Source organism: Pocillopora damicornis, chromosome 1 (genome assembly GCF_964200805.1).
Source record: "Pocillopora damicornis chromosome 1, jaPocDami1.2, whole genome shotgun sequence".
Lineage (NCBI taxonomy): Eukaryota > Metazoa > Cnidaria > Anthozoa > Scleractinia > Pocilloporidae > Pocillopora > Pocillopora damicornis.
The window spans coordinates 28,218,089-28,244,981 of NC_142670.1; the positions used below are offsets into that span (position 1 = coordinate 28,218,089).

Below are 26,893 nucleotides of genomic sequence, written 5' to 3' on the forward strand. Positions count from 1 at the left end.
AAACCCTTCATGGATCGATTAACTTTTCCAATGCTCGACGAAGAGTCAGTGAACTGCCTGACTTGTAACGCGTTTAGTTATCACACTAACTAAGTTTTGCTTTAATTAGGCCTTCCAAAAAGTGCAAGTTAATCTTGAATCCATTTGCCAAATTCTGACAGAGCAATTAGAAAAGTGTAGCAAGGGGCTTGTATGAAGGTTAGATTATTTCATTCTTTATAATATGCATGGCAACATTTCAGAACGCTCTTTTGCTAAGAAGACGTCGAAAAAAAGTTGAAGTTGAGCGTAAAAAGATAAAAATCATTTGATTGCCAGGAGAGTCACTAAAGCAGGGGTGGATCCAGGGTAGTTTACCTGATTTCCGGAACTCACTCAAATTTTTTCCGACCTAGTTAAATGTTGATAAAAGTACTTTTGGAAAACACTCTAATTTCCCTTTGGAAACTACTGATACTTTTGTGGAAATCACTAAACGTCTTCCAGAAATAAACCATCTTCCTGTTTTACAGTTATTTATTAAAGAAAATACGTTTAGAATGACTAATTTCGTTATAATTGCGGTCATGAGGCGTTCGGGAGCGCTCCGGATCACGCGCTGGCCTTTCGAGCTTCGATTACACCTCGGAAACCGTCGGAAGCCGTCGGAAAATGTTCGTGGAGCCAATCTTTACGCAACCGGTGGGTGTAAGTCCTTATTATTTGGTGACAATAAAAGGCGGAACACAGTCAAAACCCCTCACGATTGGCTAGCAAAGATTTCGTCATCGGAACTCACTCAAAACACTCTTCTGATTGGCTAGTTGTGTTTGGAAACTACCTTGGAAACTACTGACAAAGTATAAAAAGGGCAGTTCCTCCCCCAGCGGGTCTCTTTCGTTGCTCCTACAATACAAGTACTTTTGAACTTGCTCAGGGGTTAACGACGGAATTTACTGTTAAACGTTTAAAAAATACTAGTGTTATGACTCGCGGAGATCCTATTTGTCGGAGGGAGGATTGTTCTCCCTTCGACATTGGCCTAGTTTTCGACGAGATCCACAACTACTCGCCGCATCAGAAGCTGGAGTTCGTCGAAAACGTGTGGAAACCAGGTGAGCTTTTTGATTTCCCCGTGTCAATGGAAAATCTCGTAAGTTTGTCTCGGGCTGGCTGAAAAGATTTCCATGGCTAGCTTACTCCAAATATTTCGATGGAGCATATTGTTTAGCTTGTGTTTGTTTTGGAGTTCATGATGGATATTGTGCGCAAGATTTCTAATTTTTTTAACAACTCTCCCAAGCGTCAACAACATTTAATAGCCAAGATCAGAGAACTATTGCCTCGGGCAAACCATACTGTTTTAATTGATGTGTGCCGCACACGATGGATTGAACGGATTGATGGAATGGAACGCATAGTTGAACTTCTCTACCCAGTCACAGCTACACTTGAAGACATCTCACTTAACAGAAACAGCCCTGGAGACTCAACCTGGAATCCAACAAGCAGACATGATGCTCAGTCCTTAATTAATGCAATCAACTTTTCCTTTATTGTTTCTCTTGTTATTGTCAGACATATTTTGGGATTAACTAGACCACTCACAGTGAAGCTGCAACAAAAAGCAATGGATCTTCTAAAAGCTAAAGATGAACTTGCTCTTTTGAAATCAGTCCTTGAAGACATGAGCACTGACGTTGATAACAGACATCATAATCTCTACCAGGAAGCAGTGACCATTGCAAGACAAGTAGCAGTCCAGCCAGAAATGCCAAGGATAGCCCAGAGACAAATGCATAGAAATAATGCTCCTGCTGCAACTCCTGAGGGATATTTCAAGATCAATCTCACTAGAGTTTTTCTTGACCATGTACTCCAGCAGCTCAACACCAGATTCCAGGATGATGTATTTGTTTGCTATAAAGGTATTTCGATTATTCCCTCTGTTTTACTAGCTACTGACCCTGCCTGGAAGGCCAATGTTTTGGAATTTTGTAACCATTACAGACAGGACATACCAAATTATGCAGGATTACAGGCAGAGCTTTTGTTATGGGAGAGATTGTGGAAGGGGAGGAATAACAGAGGAGATATTATTCCTGACAGTTTGGAGGCTACACTGAAGGATATTGACAAAGATGCATATGTCAACATCTATTCCATGCTGAAAGTCCTGATCACAATTCCAATTTCATCTGCATCTTGTAAGAGATCCATATCATCCCTTCGGAATCTTAAGAACTATTTGAGAAATACAATGACCCAGGACAGACTGAATGGATTGGCACTGATGCATGCCCACAGAGACATGGATTTTGACCTTGAACGTATAATAGATTTATTTGCTGAGTTACATCCTAGGAGAATGAGAATGGCAAACATTTTGTAATAATTTTTTGCACCAGCTGTTTCTAGAGTACTTGTGAGTTATGTTCTGTCTGGCTTATGGCCTTTAAGTCTCATAATCCTTAAACTGATGGAGAACAGTACAGAAGCTCAAACTGGTGCCTGTATAACTTTTTTCAACTCATTTCAAGGTTATTTTCTATTTTGTTTTACTTGTGATGATTTTCCATTGACATTGACATTGGGTTTTCATGTTAAGCTTAAATGGTTAACAAACATTTTCACTGAACTCAACCAGCTTCACAGGAATTCCCAAGGATGAAGAAAGGCTAGTATTATTTCAAATTATCATTTTACTTCAATTTGTATATCATTTTATGATTCTTATAATTTATATTTTTCTAATAATTGTTTTATTTTTTTAATTCCAGCTCCCAACACAGGCTAACCATCCATAAAGCCCTTCTCTCTCTCTCAAATTCTTTTCTGTGTTGTGCTACTATAAATGAAATGAATAAAAGCCAGCTCAGGAAATGTTGTTTTTAGTGTTGCTAAACATTTGGATTTATTGAGCCTGGCTTTCATTCATTTCATTCATTATAGGAGCACAACACAGAAGAAATTTGAGAGAGAGAGGGGCTTTATGGATGGTAAGCCTGTGGTCCCAAGGATGAAAAAGGCAAGTAGATTTTTATTATCAATCTTTAAACTATATCATCAATTGTGCTTGTTTTTCTTTTGTTATCAAAAACACTAACACTTGGTTCGTTTTTTTTTCTCCACATCTTGATTTTCCTGACTGGGAGGTGATGTTTTCCAGTGTGAAAAGTCTTGGTGATGACTTGGCCTTCCTGAAAACACTGTATACACTGGTTTGCACAGTAGCTAAAGGTGGAATATTTGTAGATCAGAGTGTTTCCTGTAGTACTTTCAAGAAAAATAAATGTTTTTTGCCTTTTTGATTACATGCTTTTTTAGTCTTTTGGGGGCAATTAAATTTTCTAAAAATGCATGAAATGGCCTTTAGAGAGCTCCAAATTTCAAATTTTCTCGGGGGGGCATGCCCCCGAACACCCCTAGCAGGAGTGGGTCCTCGGGTGGAAACTACTCACTCAAAATCCTGGATCCACCCCTGCTAAAGCGCAACGAAAAAAATGGCGGAGAGGTTAGGAGAAGGTAACAACTTTTTACTTCAGATTTTTATGGAGAATGCCAAAAATTGAAATACAAAACAAAGCACAAACAACTAGCTAAAACTCTGGAAGCTTTGGGCATTGAAAAATAAGAATCGGAGGCCCTAGACAAACTTCGCGAGGAATTTTATGCAATAGTTCGTAAGAAAGAAGGGGAAGATAAAGAGCGTGATATATTTCTTGTAATGATTATTACTGTCGACCGATACCTGATAGACAAAGAGTACAAAACCTCGATTGTTCGTAACGGTGAGTTTAAAAGCTCGAGCCAGGTTCTTTAGGAAAAGCCCGACCGGCTGCAGCAAAGGCAAAGGCAAGCGGCCGAACCAGTGAGCCATGACACACAGACACACACACATACTCACACACAAGATAACTAAAGAGGAAAAAAGTCATATTTTGGAAAGTATATAAATAACAAGTAATCTTATGATTTTTCCCGTACAATTTAGGATAAATCAGCATTTGTAAATTTTTCAAAAACGACAAATTGCACTTGCCCTACAGGCTCGTGCAGTTTGTTCCCATTTGAACAATTTACTCGTACTGTGTTAATCTAACTTGTACTCGAAATCATATGATTACCAACGCTAGCCAACCCACTTCGGGAGAGGATCGAGGAATTTGTGGTACGAGTAGAACTAACTTTGACTCCGAAAACACATATTTTTTTTGTTTTTATGCTAGAGATTAGGTATAACCTAAGTACACTTAGGGGAGAAAAGCTCCCTCTCATCTCCAGTTCATTAAGAATTTTGGCCTTTTTCCATCTCTCTCTTTCGACGAACCCGACCAGGTAAATACTGTGAGACTTATTTCAGTTTTTTTGGTGCAAATAACCATTGTAAGGAACCCATTTCAACTATGAGTTCTCTTTACTTCCCACACAAGGAACAAAAAAAAATTAAAATAAAAATAACTCGCTTATCACCCGAGAAAATGGATGGAAAAGACAACACCTGGTCTTTTTCCAATTTTTGGTCAAGGAGGAAGGGATCAGTTCCATTGGAAGATATTCTCCGAACTTAAGCTATTTTTAAAGGTAGCCATTTTTTAATGCTGAAATGAACTGTTTGTTAAATTGCTTATTACCCTGAGATGAGAGAACCTTCTATCTTCTTCTTCAAGTTTCTTTCCTCTAGAACGATCAAAAGGCCGTTGCTCAGATTTTACCGTTAATACACAATACCTTTGTCTCCTGCTTTCTTTTCAGGATTAGCGGCTGCTTTCTTTAATTCAACCTCGCTTTTACCAATTTCATAAAGTCTTTCTTTGATGCTGACTTCACACATCACACACTTTTTAAGAAGTTGTTTATAGGATTCTTCCAAATCAGGATCCATGTATTCCTTTTTCAGATCATCAATAGCGCTTTGGTAACCAGCTCCTCCCAGTCTCACCAATGCATCTTGGATGTCCTGCCAGTATTGACTGAATGTTGGGTCATCAACTGAGGCCTCGCTGGCATGACTATAAACTGTGTATATGTAGCACTTGATGCGAACGATATCTGCTTCAAGGGTCGTGTCTGCTTCAGGAGGAGGTGTGTCCCAGCCGGTAGCTGGAGGAGCAAGACCGCATATTTTCCTCAGCAAAACCATTAGTAAAGAGATATCGAAAGAATTTGATGAAACTGCAGATTTGATGGCAGGATATAGCTTTCTCCATTGTGAAGGATTAAGGATCCTTTTATGTCGAAGTGATCGTAAGACCGCACGAACTGGAGGACTTGACAAAACTGCGTCCAGGTTTCCTGTTGGACGCCTCTTATCAAAAGTCTCTCTCAAGATGTGTGCACCGACGTCCACCAGAAGCCGGCATAAGCTGGCGTAATTGGTTGTCTCTTTTGTCGAACGAAACAAAGGTGCTGCAGCGGTGGCCATAAAGAAATACTGGATCGTTAATTGAGCAGAGGTTAACAACTTTTTAACCAAGAAATTTGGTTGCTGCTTTTCCGTCAGTCTCCCAGGCTCAGCACTGGCAGAATGAACAAAATATCTAGTTTCAAAACCAATTGACTCAGACCAAAATTTTCAAAGTTTGACGTCTGATCACATATCCAAAAATATCCGTTACATCTTAAGGCCAGCAAGGGTATTACATCAAACTAACTTTAAATACCTCAGGAAAACTGATTTCTCTTTTAAAATTGCTGGCATATGCTTTTCAAATCTGCTTTTACGTGACTTAAAAAAAGCGTGACATATGCCGCCGTGATCGTGTCGATATTTATCACGCTGTGTGAAAATAAAATTGGCCTTCTCTTACAGGCATCCGAGTACAACTTCGCTCTTCTAGCCGGTACACTTTTCATGCATCAAAATTAGGGGAATCTAGGGTAGCATTCCGGGCCTTTTGGCTGATAGCTTCCTAATTCCAATCACCAGCGTGTTTTACAATGTCTGCAAATATCGAAATAACGTAAGGAGAAGATAAAGGTTGATCACATCCGGGAAAACAAGAATTTCTTCGGATTCAGAATTTCACCAAAACAATCTCTATGTTTAACATATGGCAAAATTATCGAAATAAACTCAATCTAACCATATGCTTACTCTTATATCAGTGCGTTTCTTGCCTTCGATATTACAGTATGATAAATTGATTTTTAAAGGAAATTGCAGGATACGTTAATATGTTAATATCCTTATACATAATTATCAACCGAAGCCAAGTTTTAGAAAATGTTCTCAACTTATTCCACAATTCGATTGCCGAGTATTATGTGGGTAGAGAATCACGAGGACTACGTGGCAGCAGATAAACAAATGAAGCACAATACAGCATGAACGGGGAATGCAGAATACCACGAAATGCTGCGGAGTTTGTACACGAAGCTAAGAATGAGACTACTGTTAACTTGACATAAGCCTAAAATTACCACAGATTTTTTTCGCAAATGGCGAATAATGAATTGGTTAGCACTCCTGTGTGATCCAAAACTTAATGCTATTTTTAGTTTTAAGTGATCAGTCGCGTATCAGGACTTTATCAAGACTTCGATTTTAATCGTTGCACAACCACGTGACCCGATTCTAGTCGAACGATTTCGACTGTAAGATACAATACAATACATTTTATTATTACTGCTCCCCTATACATGGATATTCTGTCGTAATATTCAATGATAGCAAATATACAGTGATAAATTTCGATGGGGCAAAAAATATTTACATTTGTCGCGAAAAAGATATTTACATGAGTTCATATACAGCTTGAAAGATTTGTTTCGATCCACGTAAGAAGAGTTTCCAACAGAGTGAGCGACTTTCCTTGAAATATTGTTTATGTTAAACGTTTGAACGTGTCCTTTAGTAGCATGTCGTAATGATGTGGGATATTGATCAAATGAAGCCTTTAAGTGCTACTGTGGTTCTTTCTTTATTCACTGAATAAATGGAATATGGAGTAAATAAAGAAAGAACCACAGTAGCACTTAAAGGCTTCATTTGATCAATATCCCACATTGTTTATGTTCCGCCCCACAAAAAGCGAAAGAGTGTTGACCTGTTGATAATCTACATTTAGGTAGATTTAGCTGTGCCATGTTTCTAGTGTTGCCTGCTTTACTCTACACTTATGGACCATAGTAACGGTATTCACTAAAAGTTTTTGACGGACGCCTAGCCAGCTAAGGGATTTGCGCGCAGCAGAGACATGATCAAAGTTTTTGATACCCAGGATTATTTATAATCGAAGTTCTGAATGAGTTGAAGCTTAGAAATGTTTTTGGTAGAGGTCTTACCCCATACGGTAGAACAATAATACAGTAGCTTCGCAAGCGAAGAAAACACACGAGACTCGAGGAACACAACAACTCCACTGGCAAGATGGCGGACTCTCAAAAGCACATGGCTGCAATGGTCAGGTGACATAAACGTCACTGCCACTACAGTACATCCCCTTTTCACCTAATACAAAACTCCCTATGATGCCCAAATAATCAATGTCCAATGTCCTGAAACTACATACAGATAAACTGGGAACTACATAGATCTGCATCGGATGTTTATCAGTTTAGGCACCAAAGGACACAAAGTCATTCATCCATGCTGGAGGGCGTCTAACACGAGTAAGCCGTGAGGGAAAGAGACTTGCTGTGGATTCAGGAGGTGGGGTAGGGTGCTTATCAATATAGGTTGGCGGGATCAAAGCAGTCGCTTTCGACTGTCCTCTGGTGGGTATTTCATCTCCCTCGTCTCCTCCGTGGGCTTCAGTGGCTTCAGTGGATGGGCTGACTGAATAAACTTTTTCATGTGGCTCGAATTGCACAGTTTGGTGTTTCCCTCCTGATCTTTTTTGAGGACAACATTGCCTTTCTTTTCTACCACTTTGTATGATACTGGTTCAAAGTTGGGAGACAGTTTGTTGTCACAGGTCTTGTTGAGCAGGCTGTGATCTCCCTCGCCAATATCACTGTATTGTGCTGACCGCTTTCTGTCTGCATACTCTTTCTGCCGAAGTTTCCCCCGCGCGTCTCTCTCGCGAAGAGGCTGTTGCCAATGGGCCTCGGTGATTCTTTCACTTGGAATGGTTACTCTTGGAAGTCTGTCATTGAGGCATCGACCCATTAGGAGCTCGGCTGGGGACAACCCAGACACTGTGTGAAGTGTGGTTTGACACTGGAAGGAAATTTCGTAATGCCCTTTTCCAGTCTTTACCTTCCAAAGTAGCGATTCTTTTTATCTTCAATAGAGTCTCGTTGCAGCGCTCGACTTCACCATTACTCTGTGGCCAGTAGGGGATTCCTTTCCGGGGAAATATTCCTAAGAAATCCAGAAAGCCTTCAAACTATGTGGAGGCAAATATCAGGTCATTCTCACAGCGGACACTCTAAGGTATGCCATGTGTTTGAAAAATACCCTCCATGGCTCTTGCGACGTGTGATGCATCTGTCTTCTTCAACAAGATGACTTCGGACCAGCGTGAGTAGTTGTCTACTCCTACGAGCAGGTAGCTTCCGCTGGGAATCCCCAATAGGTCAATAGCGATATCAACCCATAGAACTTTGGGTAATGTTGTGGACCTGATGGGTTCGATCGTACTTCTAGGGCCGACTAACTGGCAAGGATGACAGGCTTTTACTAATGTATAACCTGCTTATTCATGCTGGGCCACCATGCCTTTTCTCTGAGGCGGACCTTTGTGCTTGTCATACCTTGGTGACCCTTATGTGCGAGTGTATATTTCCAGAGGCTTCTGGCATTATGATACGGTTACCTTTGAGGAGAAGCTGGCCAAGGACCCGCAGTTCTTCTGCCAAAGCTCTGTATCTTGTGCCCGATAAGTGACTCCAGTCTCCTGAGGTAACAGCTTGATGCATCAACTATAATGTGGGGTCTTTTGCAGATGCTTTCACAATTTGTTGGGGTGTGAGTGCTGCTTATACAGCTTCACTAGCTATACTGAAGGCATATTCCGTGCTTTCATGTGCATCGTCTTGAGCCGGCTTAGGGCATCCGCAGAGTTTTCTTTCCCCGAATTGTCACTAGATAACGAAATTGCTCGCGGTATAACAACCATATTTCAATACCTGCTAATGGGCGTGTACTCTTGACACCCAGAACGGTTACCAACGGCTTGTGGTCTTTGCGGAGCTCAAACTCGATTCCATACAAGTGGGGGCAGAATTTTTGATAGGCCCAACGGACGGCTAGCGCCTCTCTCTCGAACTAAGAGTGCCTCTTCTCCACATTACTTAGCTTGCGGCTGGCATAGCACACTGGGCTGTATGAACCATCCTCTTGTTGTTGTTCTGGGACTTCTCCAATGCCAACAAGTAAGGCTTCTGTTACAAGACGGATCTTAGCATCTTTGACGAAAGAAACCATGACTGGGGCATTTGTTGCAACTTCTTAATATGTTCAAAAGCTTATTCTTCCTTAGTACCCCACTTCCTGGACTTGCCAATGCACGTTAGGTCCCACAAGCGGCTCGATATTGTCGAAATTCCAAGGAGGGCAGATCCCGGGAAGCTTTTCACTTTAGATTGATTTTGGGGTTTTGGTGCGTCAACAGTCGCTTCCACTCTCCTCTTGGAGATCTGCAGCCCCTCTCCCGTGAGCACTTCTCCCATGTACTCCAAGTTCTTGGCTCCAATGACACACTTTTGTTTGTGCTGCAGTTTAACATCCAACCTTAAGTATTGCAAGGATCTCTGATGTTTTACGACCTAGCAGGGTTGCAGCCTGCCCTGAGACTATGTAAAATTCTGCAGTGGCGGAAATATCAGTCTGTGGTACAGTGACTCTCAACATACAGCTTCCCTTAAGCTGTAGCGGTTTCGCGGTTTCGAGTTTCGAGAGTGCGTATGCATACACTTTTTTATCACACCTTGCTAAGGGTGCTTTCCTCCCCTGTTAGAGAATAAAATACATGCTCTGATATAAGATTACAGCTGGCACCTCAATAAAATGACATTAACTATCTTATCGTTTGTATGCACTTCAAGCGTTGCAAGGTGCAGGCATAGCTCCTAGAAAGTTTTACCGCGCCATTGGAATGTTCTTCTTCAATTTGAAGTTATAGTGAGTGACTTCATCGCTTTCTTGTAGTCTTTAGGGTCGCCCTTCGTTTCTTCGGGAATGATACGGAAAATTTCTCGTACGCTCGGTCCTGCTAAAAGTAAAAGAAGGGCCCGTTGCTGTTTCGGGTCGTCGATGCCTGACGGAAAGCTCAAATTCATCTTTCCAAATTCGCCGACGCTGCCAAAGAGTGGCAGGTTCGCCAACTGTGTCAAACGCCGCAGGACCAGTTAGTCCACTTAAACAGACGGCCAAAGCCCAGAATTCATTAGAAGTGTTCTTGTGTTCGACTTTTATCCTTGTCGCCAAATTTAGTAGCTTCGAAAGAGAGGAAAACACACGAGACTCCAGGAGCATAGCAAATCTATTGGCAAGATGGTGAACTCTCAAAAGCACATGGTTGCAAATTTCACGTGACATAAACGTCACTGCCACTACAGATAGAAAATAGGAGCATTGATAATTAAGGTAAGAGTTTTCTTGTCCAAAAGATGTTTGATTCCATTGATACGATGTAGATTGTACAGGCTGCTCGAGGACAGTTTAGATACGAGGTCATCAAAGGTTATGGCAGAGTCCATACAGAACTCCCAAGTCTTTTACAACAGAAGAGGGCTTAATGTTGTTCCCCAACAGAACGACGTGAGGTAGAGATACGTTTCGCGTTAGTTGTGGTACGCCAACGACAAGAACCTTAGTTTTGCTTAGGTTAATTAACAGAGAGTTTAGTGAGCACCACTTTGCTATCTCGCGGAGATCACTATTGAGGTCAGGAATGGCAACACTGACGTCTGACTGGGGAAGAGCCAAAAGAAGCTTGGTGTCGTTTACATTACCTATGGCTTCGCACTTCTCCCGATCAGAGAGGAGGTAGCTAACGTACAAAGCGAGCATAGCTGCACACCTGCTGTCTGTGGGAGGGGGTCGGATAGGACACTGCCAATCCTAAGCACTTGCTTGCGTGATGATAGGTAACTCTGAAACCAGGCTAGAGTGGGGTCACATACACCCAGAAGTTGCCACTTCGGTAGAAAGGTGTCATGTCGGATGCTGTCGAAAGCTTTAGACTTGTCGAGTAGTACAACCACAGATATTCGTTTTTCATCCATATTCTTAAGAAGCTGGTCTGTAAAGTGTGGTGGGGCTGTTTTTTTAGTGGAGTGGAACTTTCTGTTTCTACTCTGTAGGCTAGATATCTTGCTATTTTTATCCAAGAAGTCCATAAACTGCATGTGAGCAGCCCTTTCGCATACCTTTGACATTATCGGTAGGATTGATATATGACGGGTGTTTTCAGGGTCATTAGGATCGCCGGACTTGAGGTTTGGGATGACCACTGCAGACTTCCACAACTGTACAAAGCAATTCGATGCGAACGAAGTATTCATCAGATTGATAATGACGGGTAGGGTGGCCGGAAGAATGTCTTTAAGCACAACAGCGGACACTCTATCAAGCCCGCGCGCTTTGTTTCATGGGGTATGCTTGACAATCTTTTCAAAGCCCTGTTCCGTCACAGCATGAAACTCAAATTTGTTCGTCCGCAGCTGGCATTACGAGCTCGACTGACTCATCCGAGAAGCCCTACTATGCGCTGCTTACAGGCCAGACTCCATGTCCATGTCTAGATTCCTGGACGATTTTACTGCCTCTTTTATGGGCTCGCTTCTTCTAGGAATGGAAGTTAAGGTTACTGGTGACCTGAATGCAGACTTTTTTCCGGGCTCTTCTTGTCCTGAGGGCCGAGCTTTGATGGATCTCTGTAATTCACTTAATCTCTCGCAGCTTGTTACACAACCAAAAAGGACCACTGATACATCTTTGACGCTAATTGACGTGGCGCTTACAACAAACAAGAGCTTTCTTACTCGCTGCGATGTAAATATTTTGGCAGTTGCTGATCATTGCTTGGTGGCGATCACATTGAATCTCAAAGCTTCTTGTATTTTCATCAGAAGCTACAAAAACTACAACTCTGAGTTATTCCGAAGCGATTTGATGTGTGTCCCTTTTCACATAGTTAATATTTTTGACGACTTCGATGATCAAGTTGACGTATTCAATAGGTTTTCCTAGACACGCAGAATGAACACGCACCAATTAAACGCATCAAGATCAAGTCATGCCCGAATCCGTTCATCACACCTGAGATGAAACAATCGATGAAACCCGCGACAGGTGGCGAAAAAAGGCGCGTAAAACAAACGACAAACTTCATTGGAACGTTTTTCGATTTTTTAAGCAAGAGGTTAAGTGAGTGATAAGAATCGCGAAAAAGGAAAATGTTCGCTCCGAACTATTAAAGTGCAACGGAAACACAAACTCTGTCTGGAAAGTTATAGATGCCTTCCCAACAAAGATCCACCACTGACTACTGTTGAAGATCCTGTGGTCCAAGCGAACAGATTTAGCGATTTCTACGTTTTGGTAGTGGTGGCTGCAGCCGCTAAAGCCAAGGCCCTATGCGATCACAATGGAAGGTAAGCTATAAATGACAGCAGAATACTGAAAACCATTAAAGTGTCTGTAAAGTATTTGACGTCTTTCTTAATAAGACGACTAAATACAATTCGAACACCTCAAACAGGTCTTAAGAGGAATTTTCAGACAGTGATATGGTGATAATCATTCTTGTGTGTTCTTCAAGCTTCCTAGCACAGATTTCTAATCTAAAGTGATCAGAGGCGTGATAAACGGAAGCGCCTCTTTAAATGGTACAAACTCTGTAAAGTCTTCTGCACTCAGTTGTTCCGCCATTTTGAGAGAAATACACTCCGCTGACTAGCTGTTACTCACCGGCTCAGAAAAACTAATCGATAATCTCGCATAGTGATTTCTTTCTCTCACGCAACAATTTCTCATTCTCAACAATTAATATCTATTTCTCGGTATATTGCTACAAAATATTTTAAAGTGTGTTTGACATAACAGCTTTGAAACATGTTTTAAGAGTGCGTCCACAAGAGCACTGGGCATGCCATCCCACCGATTTCAATGAAACTTTGCCAGTTTAAAGGGTCTACCATAAAACTCAAAAAAGACAAACTGGTTTCTGTCTTGGTGTTTTCCGGGGGGAGATAGACCACCCCTCAGTTTTCCCGGTTTTTACCAAGGAAATCGCTTCAAAGTAGGTAAAATGTATGAAGCTCTCACTGCCATAATATTTAACCAATTACTCTGAGGGTTTGTACACATATCATTATATCCTTAGTAAATGTCTGACGCAAGTATTAGTTAATTTGATTGACGGCTTGTCAATCAACAGAGGCAATTAAACGACTGTGTTCTTAGACTTTTCGATTCATCCAAATATTTGACAACTTTGAGGTCAAATATCTCCCCTTGCCAGAAAGCTAAAGCACTAATCTTAATTCCCCTCTATACTTCATCATTTCATCTCTGAAAACCATTAAAAAAATCTCTGAGCGCTACCGTACTTTTATTTTTAGATGCCTTTTAAATCTGCGACAGTGACAAGCTTTTCTCAACTACACCTGTCACGCAATTCTGACTCTAGGTGGTCACTTGACCAAATAAACCCACAGTTTTTTGGTTCTTTATAAACGATGATTAATCAAGAAAGCTAAAAATGTAAATAACTCTCCAGAGATTTTGTAGGAATGGTAAATTTCACGTTTAGAGAGATGCATGTAGGCGAAAAATCGATGGGAAAATCGTAGCGTTTCTTTCTCCTGTCTTTTCTCCTGTCCACGTCCAAACCGTGGATGACAGCAAACTCTGTCCCCTTCATTTGAAAGGATACATCAATAGCCCCATAAAATTCATTAACTGCGTCATGTTTCCAGAAGATAAGACTGGAAAATGTTTTTTCCACTTTCCACCATCAAGAAATTGCGTGACCTTTCTTGAGCAGTAAAAATTGTTTACCTTTTTTTTTCAAGAAAGCACTTCTAGAAAGTTCTTTAACTTTCTGTTATTTTATTGGCCTGTTTTTCGGCTGCAAATATTGTCTGCATCTGCTATTATTTTCGCTGAATGTCACGGCCTTTCCTACGTGTACGTGCGAGCCAGCTGGTATACAGCACTCTTTCGAGTTTCTTTGCGTGGTGTCAGGCTTAGGTGTGTAGGTCTGGCTAAAAAAACATCTGCACGCTGCAAAAGGGCAAGCAACACGGGTTCCTGTATTTTCTCTTTTTTCTTTATTTGTATTTTTATTCTCTCTCTTGCATTATCACACATGTAAGATTTTTTTAATTCCCTCAGCGCGTTCCCTCAGATTTGGAAGTAGGCTATCAAAAGTCAGTATTGACCAGAAATGAAACCTTTTCTATCACTATTTGTTTCAAAGAACCCCTGTTATTTATAACTTTATTTCTCAAGAGAATATTTTTATTTGGTATTTATTTCCATTAGAAAATGAACTAAATGTTATTTTTCTCGCGCTTGCCAGGTACGGAAACACTGGCTCATACCCCTAAATTCGTGGGTGTACAGCATAACAAAACATTGGGGAGACGTCAATGTTTCTCAAACATGCGTTTCGTCCGAGAAGAAGCTTATTCTAGCTCGTATTGATTTAATTACTAAGGCCGTGATCTCAAGATATACCTCCAATATCGTATACAACTTGATGTGAGATTAGGACCTTCGTGTTCATAAGTGTCAGTATCCTCCTAATAAAAATCGGAGACGTAAATTTGAGGGAGAGGTCAATCTGAAGATGGCAGAAGAAATCAAAGCTGGTGGCGAGTCTTCCTGGTGGCAAGGTGACTGTAAACCTAATAGAACGTGTACTGTAACTGCTATCTTAGAGTCAGCAATGAATAAGGAAGAAGGACAATAAGAGCGCTTATCTGAACATCTGTTTTTTTAACTGGTGGTTTGTGACTGAGATGAACTTTGTATCATATGATTGCGAGGGAAACGCAGGTATTGCAGAGGCGCTCACATAAATAGAGGCGGGCGATCCTCCCTCTAACTTTAGAACTGCGACAAGTTTATAGCACAGACCAACTGGCACAGTTTGGAGCACCTCAGGGTCTCATTGGGCTCTTCACAAGAGAAACCATCAGCAAACTAATCGTACAAGCAGGTGGTTATCAGCAATGTTCTCTGAACGCGGGTCATCACGAGAACTATACCCAGTCCGTTACAGACAGAACAAGAAAGCGAGATATTCTTGCTAAGAAGAAGGATGTATTAAGACTTTTCAGTCATTCACTTCCTTCTAAAAGCACCTTAACAAAGGAAAACACAAAACCGTTGCCATTCTGTGAGGGGTGGCTACGTTGGAGGTTGGATCTCAGGTAAAATTCTGACGAGTAGTCCCTAACTAGGCAGGTGGACTTTGAATGGGCTCTTTGGAAAACACAAAAGGCAGCCGCCTTTTCTCAGAAAGCATAGAATTATCTCCTAGACGTGTGCTAGACAGGGGAGGAAACTAGTAAGGCCACCGCCTCTAATATGGCTTCCCAAATATCGAGTTTAAGAGACGACACCGGCCAGAAATGTTGTCTAAGACTGACTGGTTGATAGAGCAGCAAATCGCTCGATACTTGGGCCGGTTATCTGCCGTAACAAAAATTGATTTATAGACGAGGTTCCCCTTCTGTAAGTATGAACGAGGACGAAGAGGCCGATGCCGATGATATAGCATCAGAAGTCGATACTGACCTAACAAGGCAGAAGATAAGGAGGGACCCTGCAAAATTTAGACGAAGACTGCAGCAAAGTGTACAGCTGCTATTAAGCTAAAGAAAATAAAGACCTTTGCATCTCACTTTTCTTTTGCATTTATTGTCTCTGCTCACGAAAACAACTGACTATGTCTTGAGATTTTTTCGTCCAGGGAAATATGCAGAAAGCTTACTGGTCAAAATATTTCTGGCTCATTCTTAACGGGTAACTGACGGCTAATAGGTCACTTTTTTTTCGGAATACCGTCTAAATGCCTCAGGCAACGCATTAAAACAGACACAAGGTGCTTCGTACGCCTCTTTGTGCCTTTTTTCGCCTGATAAGTGCGAGTTTCTGGTGATTTCTGCCGTTTTAAGCTTGCTTTACCATCACTGTTATTCACATCATCTACTTTTGTTACGTTGATAAAATCTGTACAGACATCACACAAACCAACTCGCACACAAAGTAAGAAGAGTATATTGAAGGCTTGAAATTATATTACGATCGATTTTCATCAAGAAATGGGCCAGGAATTTTCCACAATAGTGCAAATAATCGTGAAGGCTGATCGAGGAAAAGCGATTGCGTGACGCTCGGTAAGCTGTAAGATGACATGTTATTATTTACCAGACGTAAAAACTCTTCAGATTCTTAGTCTGCATTTTGTACCCACTCTGCAGTCTCCAGTCTATATTTTGTATCCGGTCTGCTGACTGCATTTTGTACTAACAGGTATCTGTGGCACCAATACAGTTTATTTTTGGTTACATTTATTCGCACAAAACACATAATCTACCACAAAATACCTGTATGTGAGGTAATTCGACATTTTCGTTCTTTTCCACGTTAATACTTTTCTTTCCTTTTGTAAGAATGTAGACCACAAGTAATCCACCCACCCTACAAAAAATAACTCTTGCATGCATAGCATGCCTAAGTTTTGAAATAGGTGTATGCCCTTAGCCAGACTTGAGCTCACTATTTCAGTATACTAATCCGACACCCGTAGTATCACTACACTTGATTCCAAGGATCCAGTACCATCCAGGTATCCCAGTTACCCTGCTCACAGGGTCTAGTTTATCTTCTCTTGAAAATGAAACTCATGACTTGGATTTCACATAATCAATATTCCAGAGACAGAAAGAGGGATGCCCTCTCGATTGTGGTGTTTTGGGAGTTTTACCCGGCGTCCTTTGGTTGTATTTACCCATTGCTATAACCGTAAACATGGTGAAATATTTCTAACACCGAGTTAGTGTGTAAACTTCAATACTAGTCAATGTGACTGTATAAACGGTCAAATCAAATTACGAACTTCTACACAATGTGAAACACACTTAGCTGCGTTAGACATGATTAACAGCCGATAAGAGAGATCGAGATTAAAGCGGTAGATTTATAAAGACAAGCAACCTTCGGAAACATTACAACCACTCGATCAGTATTAGACAGCTTACTTCCTTAAGTTCACGACGCTCTTAGTTTATTCTGAAAATGGTTCACATGCAAGCATAGCGAGCTCCCGAGCTCCCGAGCCCCCGAGCCACCGAGCCCCCGAGCCAAATTTTCCACGAGTACATCTCTTTCCAAATGTTGTGACAATAGTTTAAGGGTTCTGCAGTTTTTCATCAACATTTCCAGGGAAACGAAAGTTGACGACCTCGCGCTCGAATGTTTATCCAGCATCTTCAACCCTACGTTATCTTCTATCAACCTTGATCTTGCTTCGCTACTGGTATTTATTAAAATCACATACGACTGTATACACGATGATAGTTATACTGAACCAGGTTGTTCGGGGCATCTCCGCAATCGAGGGTACTGCAAACAACGACTGTCATCAAAATATCTTCTAGCTCGCTGCACCTAGTCTTACCTGGAACACAGAGGTAAGGATTCAACCAATCTGTTACTCAAATCTCTTGGGAATTTCATCCACAGTTAGAGTTCCTTTCCTTCGGCAGAGGTGTAAAAATAAATGATTTGAGGTAACTGTACAGTACTTTTACAATCAGGATATTCGACGAGACGAGAGGCAAGAGACAAATGACGTTCGATTCATCGCTTCGTTTGTTTCCTAGAATTTAAATGTGTAATCGTGAAATTCGCACAATTAAAATAATCACTTGACCATGACAATGGAAATCAAATTTCCTAACTGTCACGGAATTAATTACTTGATGAGGTCTTTGCCTTACTTTACGGTTACATTCCTCTGACCCCTATTTTTATTCAGTGGGTAAATTTACCTCCTCGTGTTTATCTTGGTTACATCGTTGTCATTTTAATGAATGTCCGAAGATAAGTTAAACCGACAAATTTTTCAAAAATAAGAAACCTGCTCGAGACTCTGGGTCAGTGGAGTAGAGACAAGCAAAGAACCGGGCGAGTTAAAGTTCCTGATCCCACGGCAGCCTTTTCGCTCATTTTCATCAGCCCTGCCTCCTTCCCACCCATCAAAAACAAATGGCGCATTTTTGGTAAATCCACCCTTTTCTTGTTTTAAAGTTCTACGCTAAATGCGTGACTGCACCCACAGGTAGCTCACGCTCGCAAAGTTAACCTTTGAAACTATGCAAATATGATAATAATTTTGGCCGACGAACGAAATATGAGGATTTGTCTGAGAATAAACTGTTGCTTACTGAGCCCAGAAATTTGAAATACTTTTCAACAAATAACTTTAATTGCCTCTATATTGTTTGTTCGTTTGAATTTTGTAAGTTTTTTGAAGCTTATTTCCGGCCGCATAGGTAGCTTTCAGTTCCCTCTCTTGCCTCTCTCAACAGCGAGCTAATCAGCCGCAAACCAGCCTTGAAAATTCGAAAAAAAGCTGTGCTATCTTTGTTTTCAATCAAAACGAAATCAAACTTTCAAGTTGAGAATGTGACTATTCCAATCCTTTAAATTCCACAATACAAATATATCGAAACCTACCGATTATAAGCTCAGCGACTATACAACTTTGTACGAGGTTTAGGAAGAGCTTATAAACGGAGGGGCCTATGAAAACAACAGAAAAAACGAAAGCAGCTGGGCGCTGATCAAAATACGTTTTGCATTTATTGGTTTTTAATTAAGCTTCAAAACGTCAAACGAAAAAACTAACAACACGAACAAAGCTGCAAGATAACAGAGCTGAAGTTCAGACTTCCCCCTTAAAGTTCATCTTTGCTGTCCTAGTATTAAATGTTTTTCTTTAGTATTTTATTAATATTTTTTCTTTGTTGGAAGGTAGATGGGCATTTAATCTGGGGGAGGGAGGCTTATAAATGGGAGTTGGGGGCTTATAAACAGCAGTTTACAATGCTTATATCTTTGCTGTACTCATATACTCACAAAGTGTTAATGTAAAAGCTTATTTAGTTTATTAGACACTCTTTCCAAAAGCTCGGAAAAGAGAGAGCCACAATAGGATATAACAAATCCTTATCAGCATCACACAGTGCAACTGCCACTTTGACTTCTCAGGGACAGAGGATGGGGGCACTGATGCAGAAATATCAAAACTTGCGGATTTCAGATGACAATTAACAAGCAACATCATTAGAATGCACAGGTTCAATAACAAGCCATCAAACTAAGTTAAAACTTGACTTCTTATGATCATATGCCCCGTACTTTTTTCAATGACTGATCTATCTGTGCTTCATGGGTTCAACTGCCCAGCATTTAAACTACTATTTCAGTTTTGAAACATAATCTCACTTTTTAAATGAAATGTACACAGGACACAACATTATCATATCAAGGGTGACTAAAAAAGAAATCATAAACTGGTTTCCAATTTAGAATAAGCTCTACACTAAGTATGCAGAGTAATTCTCATATATTTCATATTAGCAGTAATTTTCTTTTACTTTGTTGATTCCAAACTGATGTTGGCTTTTCCAAGTACCTAAAAAAACAAAACAAATTAAAAAACTAGTAAAATCATAGCATTCAAAATAAGCATTACATTGTTTTTAAGTTTCCACAAGCCCAAAATGCTCCTTACTACATTTTTCATCCCAGACAAAAAGTGAGTGGGTCCCCTGTGGCATCTTCTGTCTCTGAACTTTGCTGCAACAGGTGTGGTTGTTCTCTCTTTGCAAGTTTCTACACTAAGTTTTTCTTTGCTTGCAACAAAAATACATCATCAAACAAGAGGGAAACCTAAGAGAGGTAAAAAAATAAAATAAATAATTAATTTTTCATAGATAAGAATCCCTATTTTATTTACAACTTGTCCCATAGGAAAAAAAAAGACCAGGCACACCAGGTTTTCTACTGTTTAAACATAAACTTTCTCTGAACCTTTAACCCCAAATAGTGACAAGCAACTAATTTCTCCTTGCAATATTAGCCCTAAATTATCATTATTATCATGAGAATGAATAGAGGACATGATTACTATAACGAAAAAAAGCTCTTGATTATTGAACAAATTCTCCTTGTCAGAACATCAGGAAATACATAGAGAAAAGAATGGAGAATATGCATATATGTTGATGTTAGAGTTTAAAGAATTAAAACAGACAATACCAAATGCATGTGTATAAATTAAGGATTCTATTATATCATTGTGCTTCTACAATTTCCTTGGCTGCATGATAGTGTGCTCTTCCAGGAATTGGCACATGTGAGCACAGGGTGCAGATGGAAAAAGTGTATAACGGCAGAACAATAACATAAGCATCATCTTCCAAATATGATGAATTTCATTTCTTTTTTTCTATTGCTCAATTTCTTGAATCTAAATTAATCTCACATGTATTTGTAAGGAGAATTCCATGAGTTCAAGTACATTTCTTAATTCAAAGCCATGAGTGATGTTTAGAAAGCTTTGGTAACTGCACAAGCCATGGGAGTGCCTTTTGGAAACCTTTCCTAACAAAATGAGTATAACCATAAATTATGACATGCAAGAGCTGTTTATGCATTTTTATGTATGATATGTTCTAAACAAAATCTCTTACAAATACTGCTTTTTGTACATTCCTGGTGCACATTTCTCAAACATTTTTAACCAGTTAGAAAATGCCTTAAGATAATTATATTGTTTGATGTGATCATTCATTAGAATAATCACATCAAATTAATGAACACATCAAATTTAAATGTTTTTTTTTAAACTATGAAAAAGTTTAGCATTGTTTAGTTATCTTAAAAAGCTTTAATTTCAAGCCAGTGTGTAGTATGGAAAACCTGTAACTTAATAACTGACTTAACAAGTTACTTTTCAAAATAATTCACAATAGACCAATCAGGAATGAAACATTTTGTTTCAGTATATAATGATTATCATTAGATTATTTTAAAGGTAATATTTGAATTTAAGTAAAGAAAGCACAACAGTCCTATGTCTAGGTGACTTGCTGTAGTCTCATTTATCTTGAGTCCTTAATTTTTGCAAATGACTGTTAATTAAAATTGGAACACCAACAATAATTTGACAATGAAAAGTTAAACCCCATTCCTCTCTCACTGTAGGACAGTACCCACTACATGATAAAAGTATGAACCTGATTAATTCTGATTAAAGCTGACTAATTTGTGAGTAGAGGAGTTAGCTTGAGAGTACATGTTTAAGTATGTAAGTACTCAAAATTCTTTTGCAATCGTTCAAAATCATGATGTTATACCTCCCAACTCAAAAACCATTTTTTATTTGACCCTAATTTTTCCCTTTGGCTTCAGCTCAAGGAACATTTGAGAGTCTTGGGAAAAGAAAACTTACTGTTTCCCTCGAAGCCAGACATAAGTACTAATAAATTATTATATGTTTAAGTTCATTAACAAAGTTTGAACTGAAACAAGCTCTGGACAGGTATGGCAAAGAATGCATTGCATTGAAAAACCAAGGCTTCCTTTTTCTATCACCCCACTCTCTGTTGAGAACTTAACCCTGTTCACTTGGCTTTACTAAACTACACTTAAGAAACAATCAGTAGAGTTGTTTGTTTAAGTATTTAATCACTTGGCTCACTTTTGTAGTATTCGCTCAGTACAACAGATGTGCAAGAGCTACTTTTATCACATGGAAATTAAAAGAATGCTTGATTTATTATGGGTTTTATGCTAGTAAATTAGATGTAATTGGTTGTTGCTAGATGATAATCAGAACAAAAGTCAATGAATTTCTGTAATTAAATTTTCTCTGTCTCTTGATAGCAAGAATTATTCTAAACATCTGTCACCGAGTACAAGATATACTACTGTCAAGCAACATGAAGTCTCCACCAACCCTGACAGGACACTTTTGTGCCCCCCCCCCCCCCCTTGACTATCTTGTTGTGACAATAATTGAGTTTGTGGTTTGAAATCTAACATGGTATCAAAGCTAATTAAACACAGAAAGAAAAGAGAGCCTGGTCAGTCTACCAGGAAACTTACTGCTTGTCTTCTACAGGCTTTGAGAGCTCAAAACTCCTTATCACAAGCATGTTTGGTAATACTGTCTTTCTGGGACACTGACAGCATCCACAAAGAAGGGCCTGAAAAAAATTTAAATAAAAACCATCAAGGAAATAAAATATCTAAAACAACTTGACAAATTTTTGGTTGACCATTAAAACAATCTCAAGCATACTCTCAGAAATATTAAAAACAAACCATGTCAGATTTTCAGTTGAGTGAGTCAACTCTCAGATCTCGGAAGTAAAAGGATCAAGATTTCAGGTAGTTGGTTAAGAGGAGACAATTTAGGACAGATTTGAACACTATAATGATCTTTTTACTTGTCATACACAGTGCTATTTATAACATTGATTGAGCCTATAAACAGTCTAATATTTCCAGGCTTTCCATGACCCTGGTCCGTGATTGGCTAAAATACTATAATCAACCAATCAAAGACAAAAATGGCAATTTGGTGTCTTGTATTTTGCAGTGCTGTGGCTAAAGTTGGTTTCTTTCTTTTTCTCTTTTTTTTCCCTTCTTTTTCATATTTTAAAATATTAATTATTAAACCACACATTACATTTACAATACATCAGCTACCTTACTTTTACAAAAAATTACTCATGATCAGTAAATTCCATTATAATCCAACAAATACAATTATTTGCTTGTGGACAATTGGTCTAGGCCCATCACATGACAGAATATCCCCCAGCTTAAACTGGGGGATATGCAAGAATATACCTCAAGTGATATTCCCCAATTTTCAAACCTTACATCTAAAATGGAAAACTCTGTGTTTATAGATTTGATTCAAGATGAAGAGCATTGCTATAGGAGGAAAATGTTTCTTTTGTTCACAAAATCATTTCAGAGAACACTGACACACCATAAACAGTAGTCGGTTCATTAACATTTTTCTTGTGTGTTGAAAAATATTTGAAGGATAATAAACATAAAAAATAATATCCATTATATACTGAGCCAAAAAAATCAGAATTTCAGGCAGCCAAAATTAGACATCTCTTCAAGACAGATTTATAGGGTAATATCTTATCATCAGTATATATCAAGAAGCAGGTATGCAGGTGAAGGGGAAAATTATAGAAAAGAACTGCAAGATGTTGGAGACTTGCTCAGCAAATGTTGATAAGCTGAACAAAACAACAGCATCATTAGTTCAAAAAAGATAAATAAAAGAGAAAAAAAGATGCAAATCTGGTGGTTTGTGGGGATCACAGTCCCAGAGGACTGCTCATAAAGGCCAAAAATACTTTTAACAGTCCAAACAAAAACATTCTCTGTAATATACTTCCATACAAAATAAAAAAAAAACTGAAGAATCAAAGGAAGGTGAACAATTTAAACAGCTGCTAAAATAAATTACAAATAATAACTAACTTTAGATATAGAAAACAAAATAAAGGAGAGCAAAAGACACTAACAAATGTTGTACCAGATCCAGGGAGAAACAGCTGGTTAGAGACAATAGGGAATGATTTAAAGCGAATGAAAAAAATGATAAATAAATCAGAATTAATAAAATTTACAGTAAAGAACTTATACAAAATAAGTAACTTGAGCAAAAAAAAGTAACAGATAAACAAACAAACTGACCATATAGCTTTCTTCACTCTTTTACTTCCAAGATCTGATTGTTAGTTCTCCTCTCTTGCTGTTACATTTTTCCTGATAAGGGACAAGGATTCAGTGTTAGATCAAGATGACAACTTTGACATGATAAGTCTGAGTATTCTCATTACCTGTTTGCTGGAAAATGTATATTTATTATATGGAGAAGTTGCATATTAATCACCTCTGGGAGTTTAAGGGTTAAAAAAACTCTTACAAAATTCTGCAAAGCCTAAAATATGGGAAACTTAGGAAAGAAAAAATTAATCTTATGAATTGTTTAATTTTTAATTAAAAAAAAATATATGAAAGTAACAGACTTGAAAACAAAATAGCTTAATAAAAATGCAATGGAAAGAAAAAACTATATGAATTTAAAATAAATTATGTCAATGTGATTTTTGCAGCAACAATGCATTTCATTCATCTCTTAAATGTTTCTTCTTTCTTTTAAGTAAGTCACATAAGGGGGTAAAATTTCAGAAGAAGACATCGATTGAACAGTTAAGTTACTCTCTGTAATCCCCAAGTGCAGCAGCAAACAAATCTTCCCAGAGATCATACCACCATAGTGTTTTAACAGCTGACATGTGCCTAATCTTTAGTGTCATTATAATTTTCACTCCTTTATCACACGGCAACCATTTAATAAGTAATGTCATCAAAAATAAAATACGACTTTGACAAAACTTTTTTTGTTTCATTTCAGTGGTGAACCAAAGAATCCATTTTGCTCTTAATTAATTTAACCACAAGTTGCATTATACCGAAGGGTAGATCAAAACAAAATAGGGCAAAACAAGAAAAAAAATAAATTAAAAAAAACCTGCAGATAAATTTGTCCAGGAGAATTCATTTTAAGCAGCAACTACACGTAACTGCTATTTCTTCATGGAGAAAAACATAAGTAAATCCTTCACATTATATAAGCTTAATTAGCCATTTAACTCCCAGAAGTGATTAACATGAAACTTCTCCTGATAATATCCTCACATTATCCAGCAAACAGGTAACAAGAATCCTGAAGCTTATCAGGGAAAAGTTGTTATGCTGATTTAACAACAAATTCTTACAACTTATTTACAAGACAATGAGTCGCAGCGAGAGGGGAGATTTAACAATTAGATCTTAGGGTTAAAGGGTTAAAAAGAAACAAACCAAACCTCACGTGCCTTCGATGTCATGTTTTTATTCTAGGTTTAAAATAACTTTCCTATTGAGTAACTTGTCACGATTAAGATTAATACGAGCAATACTCAGAAAAAGAAATGTAAGCATAAACTGGAACAATCCCTACCTACAATCCCTAGCAGCAACGTGTACCGGCATCTGAATAACCAAGTCTTGAACAATCTTTAAGCTGACTTTGTTAAAACGTACATATCCTTGTGTTCACTACACGCACTACTTCAGCGTACTGAACACGATGAGTCGACTAAAATCTTACCTCTATTTTGCGGTCAGCAGGAGGCTTCGCAAAACCTGAGATTCTTCTGTACTCTTTTCCCTTGGAGCTGATCGTTTCGGGCAAATTTTCATTTTCCTTTGTCCGCCATCTTTAACAGCGCACAATGTATCGCGAGTAAGGGACTTGTCAGAAATTAGCAGGGGGGGAGGGGGGGGTGGGAATTTTAAATTTGGGTTCGGAAATTAGGTGACCCATCCCTGCAAAGGGAGTGAAATTTGCTAACCCTCCCCTTGAGCTTGGCCTAAAATATCATGACCCTCCCCCTCTTGTATAAATGATAAAATCTAGTTCTTGCAATACACTAGGGTGCGTCAGTATTATGAAAACTCAAAATATATTTTTAATCTGTTCTTTGTCATGCTACATACATACATTTTATTATATAGCATTGTTATAAATGAAAAGTACATGTTTGTTAAATTCTTGCTATAGTACTTCACAGTTTATATCCATAACGTTCCGTAAACCGTTGTATTTTTGTCTTTTTTTTGCCAAATAAAGAACTTCCTTTTTCTTCTGTGGGTGAACCTCTACATAATAATAATAATAATAATAATAATAATAATAATAAAGCCTTTATTTAAAGAGGGTGGCACTTAATAGCCAAAGGCTAATAAACTTGTGGCCCTCACAACTATTTACAATCTAAAATACTGTAAGCTAAAATATATATATATATCATTATAAGATAAAAAATAAATTATTAAATTATGAAATGATGCAAAAATTGTTGTTCCTTAAAAATCTTGGCAAACATGTTCTTTTTAAAACATGCTACAGAATTTAGTTTCCTAATTTCAATTGGTGTACTGTTCCACAGTCTTGTTGCCGAAACAGCGAAAGAGCGTCCTCCTTCTGTTTCTCTTTTATATTTAGGACAAACAGCATTAGTGCTTGAATATCTAGTTTTGCGGGAGTGCCGCTTATTATTTAAAATTAAGTGTTCCTTTAGATAATTCGGCAAAGTCCCATTAATTCGCTTATACATTATTGTGCATTTATCAATCTTATGTTGCTCATAAAACGGGATCCAACCTAGCTTGTTAAACAAAGCAACTGATGGTGTCATGCGATCGGCATAACAAATAACGCGTGCCGCACGTTTTTGCAATCTTAAGACCCTATGAACCGACTCTTTATCGCAATTTGCCCAAACAACGTTAGCGTAAGACATAACAGGGCGAATAATGCTATTATAAAACTGAAGTCGCTGTTTAAGAGGTAGACACGCTCGGATCTTACGCAATATTGCGATTCTAGAGGCCAACTTTTTACATACTTTCTCAACATGTTCATTAAATGACAATTTGCTGTCAATTTCTACGCCTAATAAGGTAGCACAATCCACATTACTGAGCTGTTTTCCATTTACGATTACATCTATGTCACTTCTATTTATGTTGGCCACGCGTCTTTTGCCAGTGATCGTAAGTACTTTAGTCTTGTCTTCATTTAATGGGAGCTTATTCGCTGAAGCCCATAATTGAATTTCAGAGACAGACTTGTTTAGTGATGAATTTAAGGTGGCTAAGTCCTTCACATCCGCAGAAGCGGTGACAGTCGTATCGTCTGCGTAGAGGTCCAACTGAGCACTTGTATACAAGGGCAGATCGTTGATAAACAAAATGAAGAATAAAGGACCCAAAATACTGCCCTGGGGGACTCCATGCAACATCAAAGCTTCGCTTGACTCACTCCCATTTACACGGACCACTTGCTTCCTT

General features: G+C 38.8%; 2 protein-coding genes, 1 long non-coding RNA gene and 1 pseudogene across 8 annotated transcripts; 1 reads left to right on the forward strand and 3 right to left on the reverse strand.

Moving 5' to 3' along the window:
* Positions 1-741: 741 nt before the first annotated feature.
* LOC149053114 (52 kDa repressor of the inhibitor of the protein kinase-like) lies at positions 742-3,290 on the forward strand. Of its 6 annotated transcripts, XR_016188686.1 has the most exons (3): positions 742-1,094; positions 1,716-2,656; positions 2,760-3,290. XR_016188686.1 is itself a non-coding variant. In XM_089213210.1 (2 exons), exons 1-2 carry the CDS (start codon positions 965-967, stop codon positions 2,369-2,371), a joined length of 1,083 nt encoding a protein of 360 aa, XP_089069336.1. In that variant the 5' UTR covers positions 742-964; the 3' UTR covers positions 2,372-3,290. The 6 variants fall into 6 exon arrangements, 4 of the variants coding, with proteins under 4 accessions (XP_089069336.1, XP_089069351.1, XP_089069356.1 ...); XM_089213210.1 differs by having other exon boundaries at positions 1,419-3,290; XM_089213225.1 differs by having other exon boundaries at positions 1,716-3,290.
* A 1,247-nt stretch (positions 3,291-4,537) lies between these two features.
* Positions 4,538-6,024, reverse strand: LOC113684584 (E3 ubiquitin-protein ligase DZIP3-like). Its single transcript, XM_089213409.1, has one exon. It carries the CDS (start codon positions 5,402-5,404, stop codon positions 4,697-4,699), a length of 708 nt encoding a protein of 235 aa, XP_089069535.1. The 5' UTR covers positions 5,405-6,024; the 3' UTR covers positions 4,538-4,696.
* Positions 6,025-7,361: 1,337 nt separating this feature from the next.
* Positions 7,362-8,236, reverse strand: LOC149053115 (uncharacterized; annotated as a pseudogene).
* A 10,813-nt stretch (positions 8,237-19,049) lies between these two features.
* LOC149053116 (uncharacterized) lies at positions 19,050-25,697 on the reverse strand. Its single transcript, XR_016188896.1, has 4 exons — positions 24,999-25,697; positions 23,687-23,758; positions 22,064-22,164; positions 19,050-19,843 (listed from the first exon to the last, which is right to left on the reverse strand). It is a non-coding gene; the product is annotated as an uncharacterized LOC149053116 (long non-coding RNA).
* Positions 25,698-26,893: the final 1,196 nt, after the last annotated feature.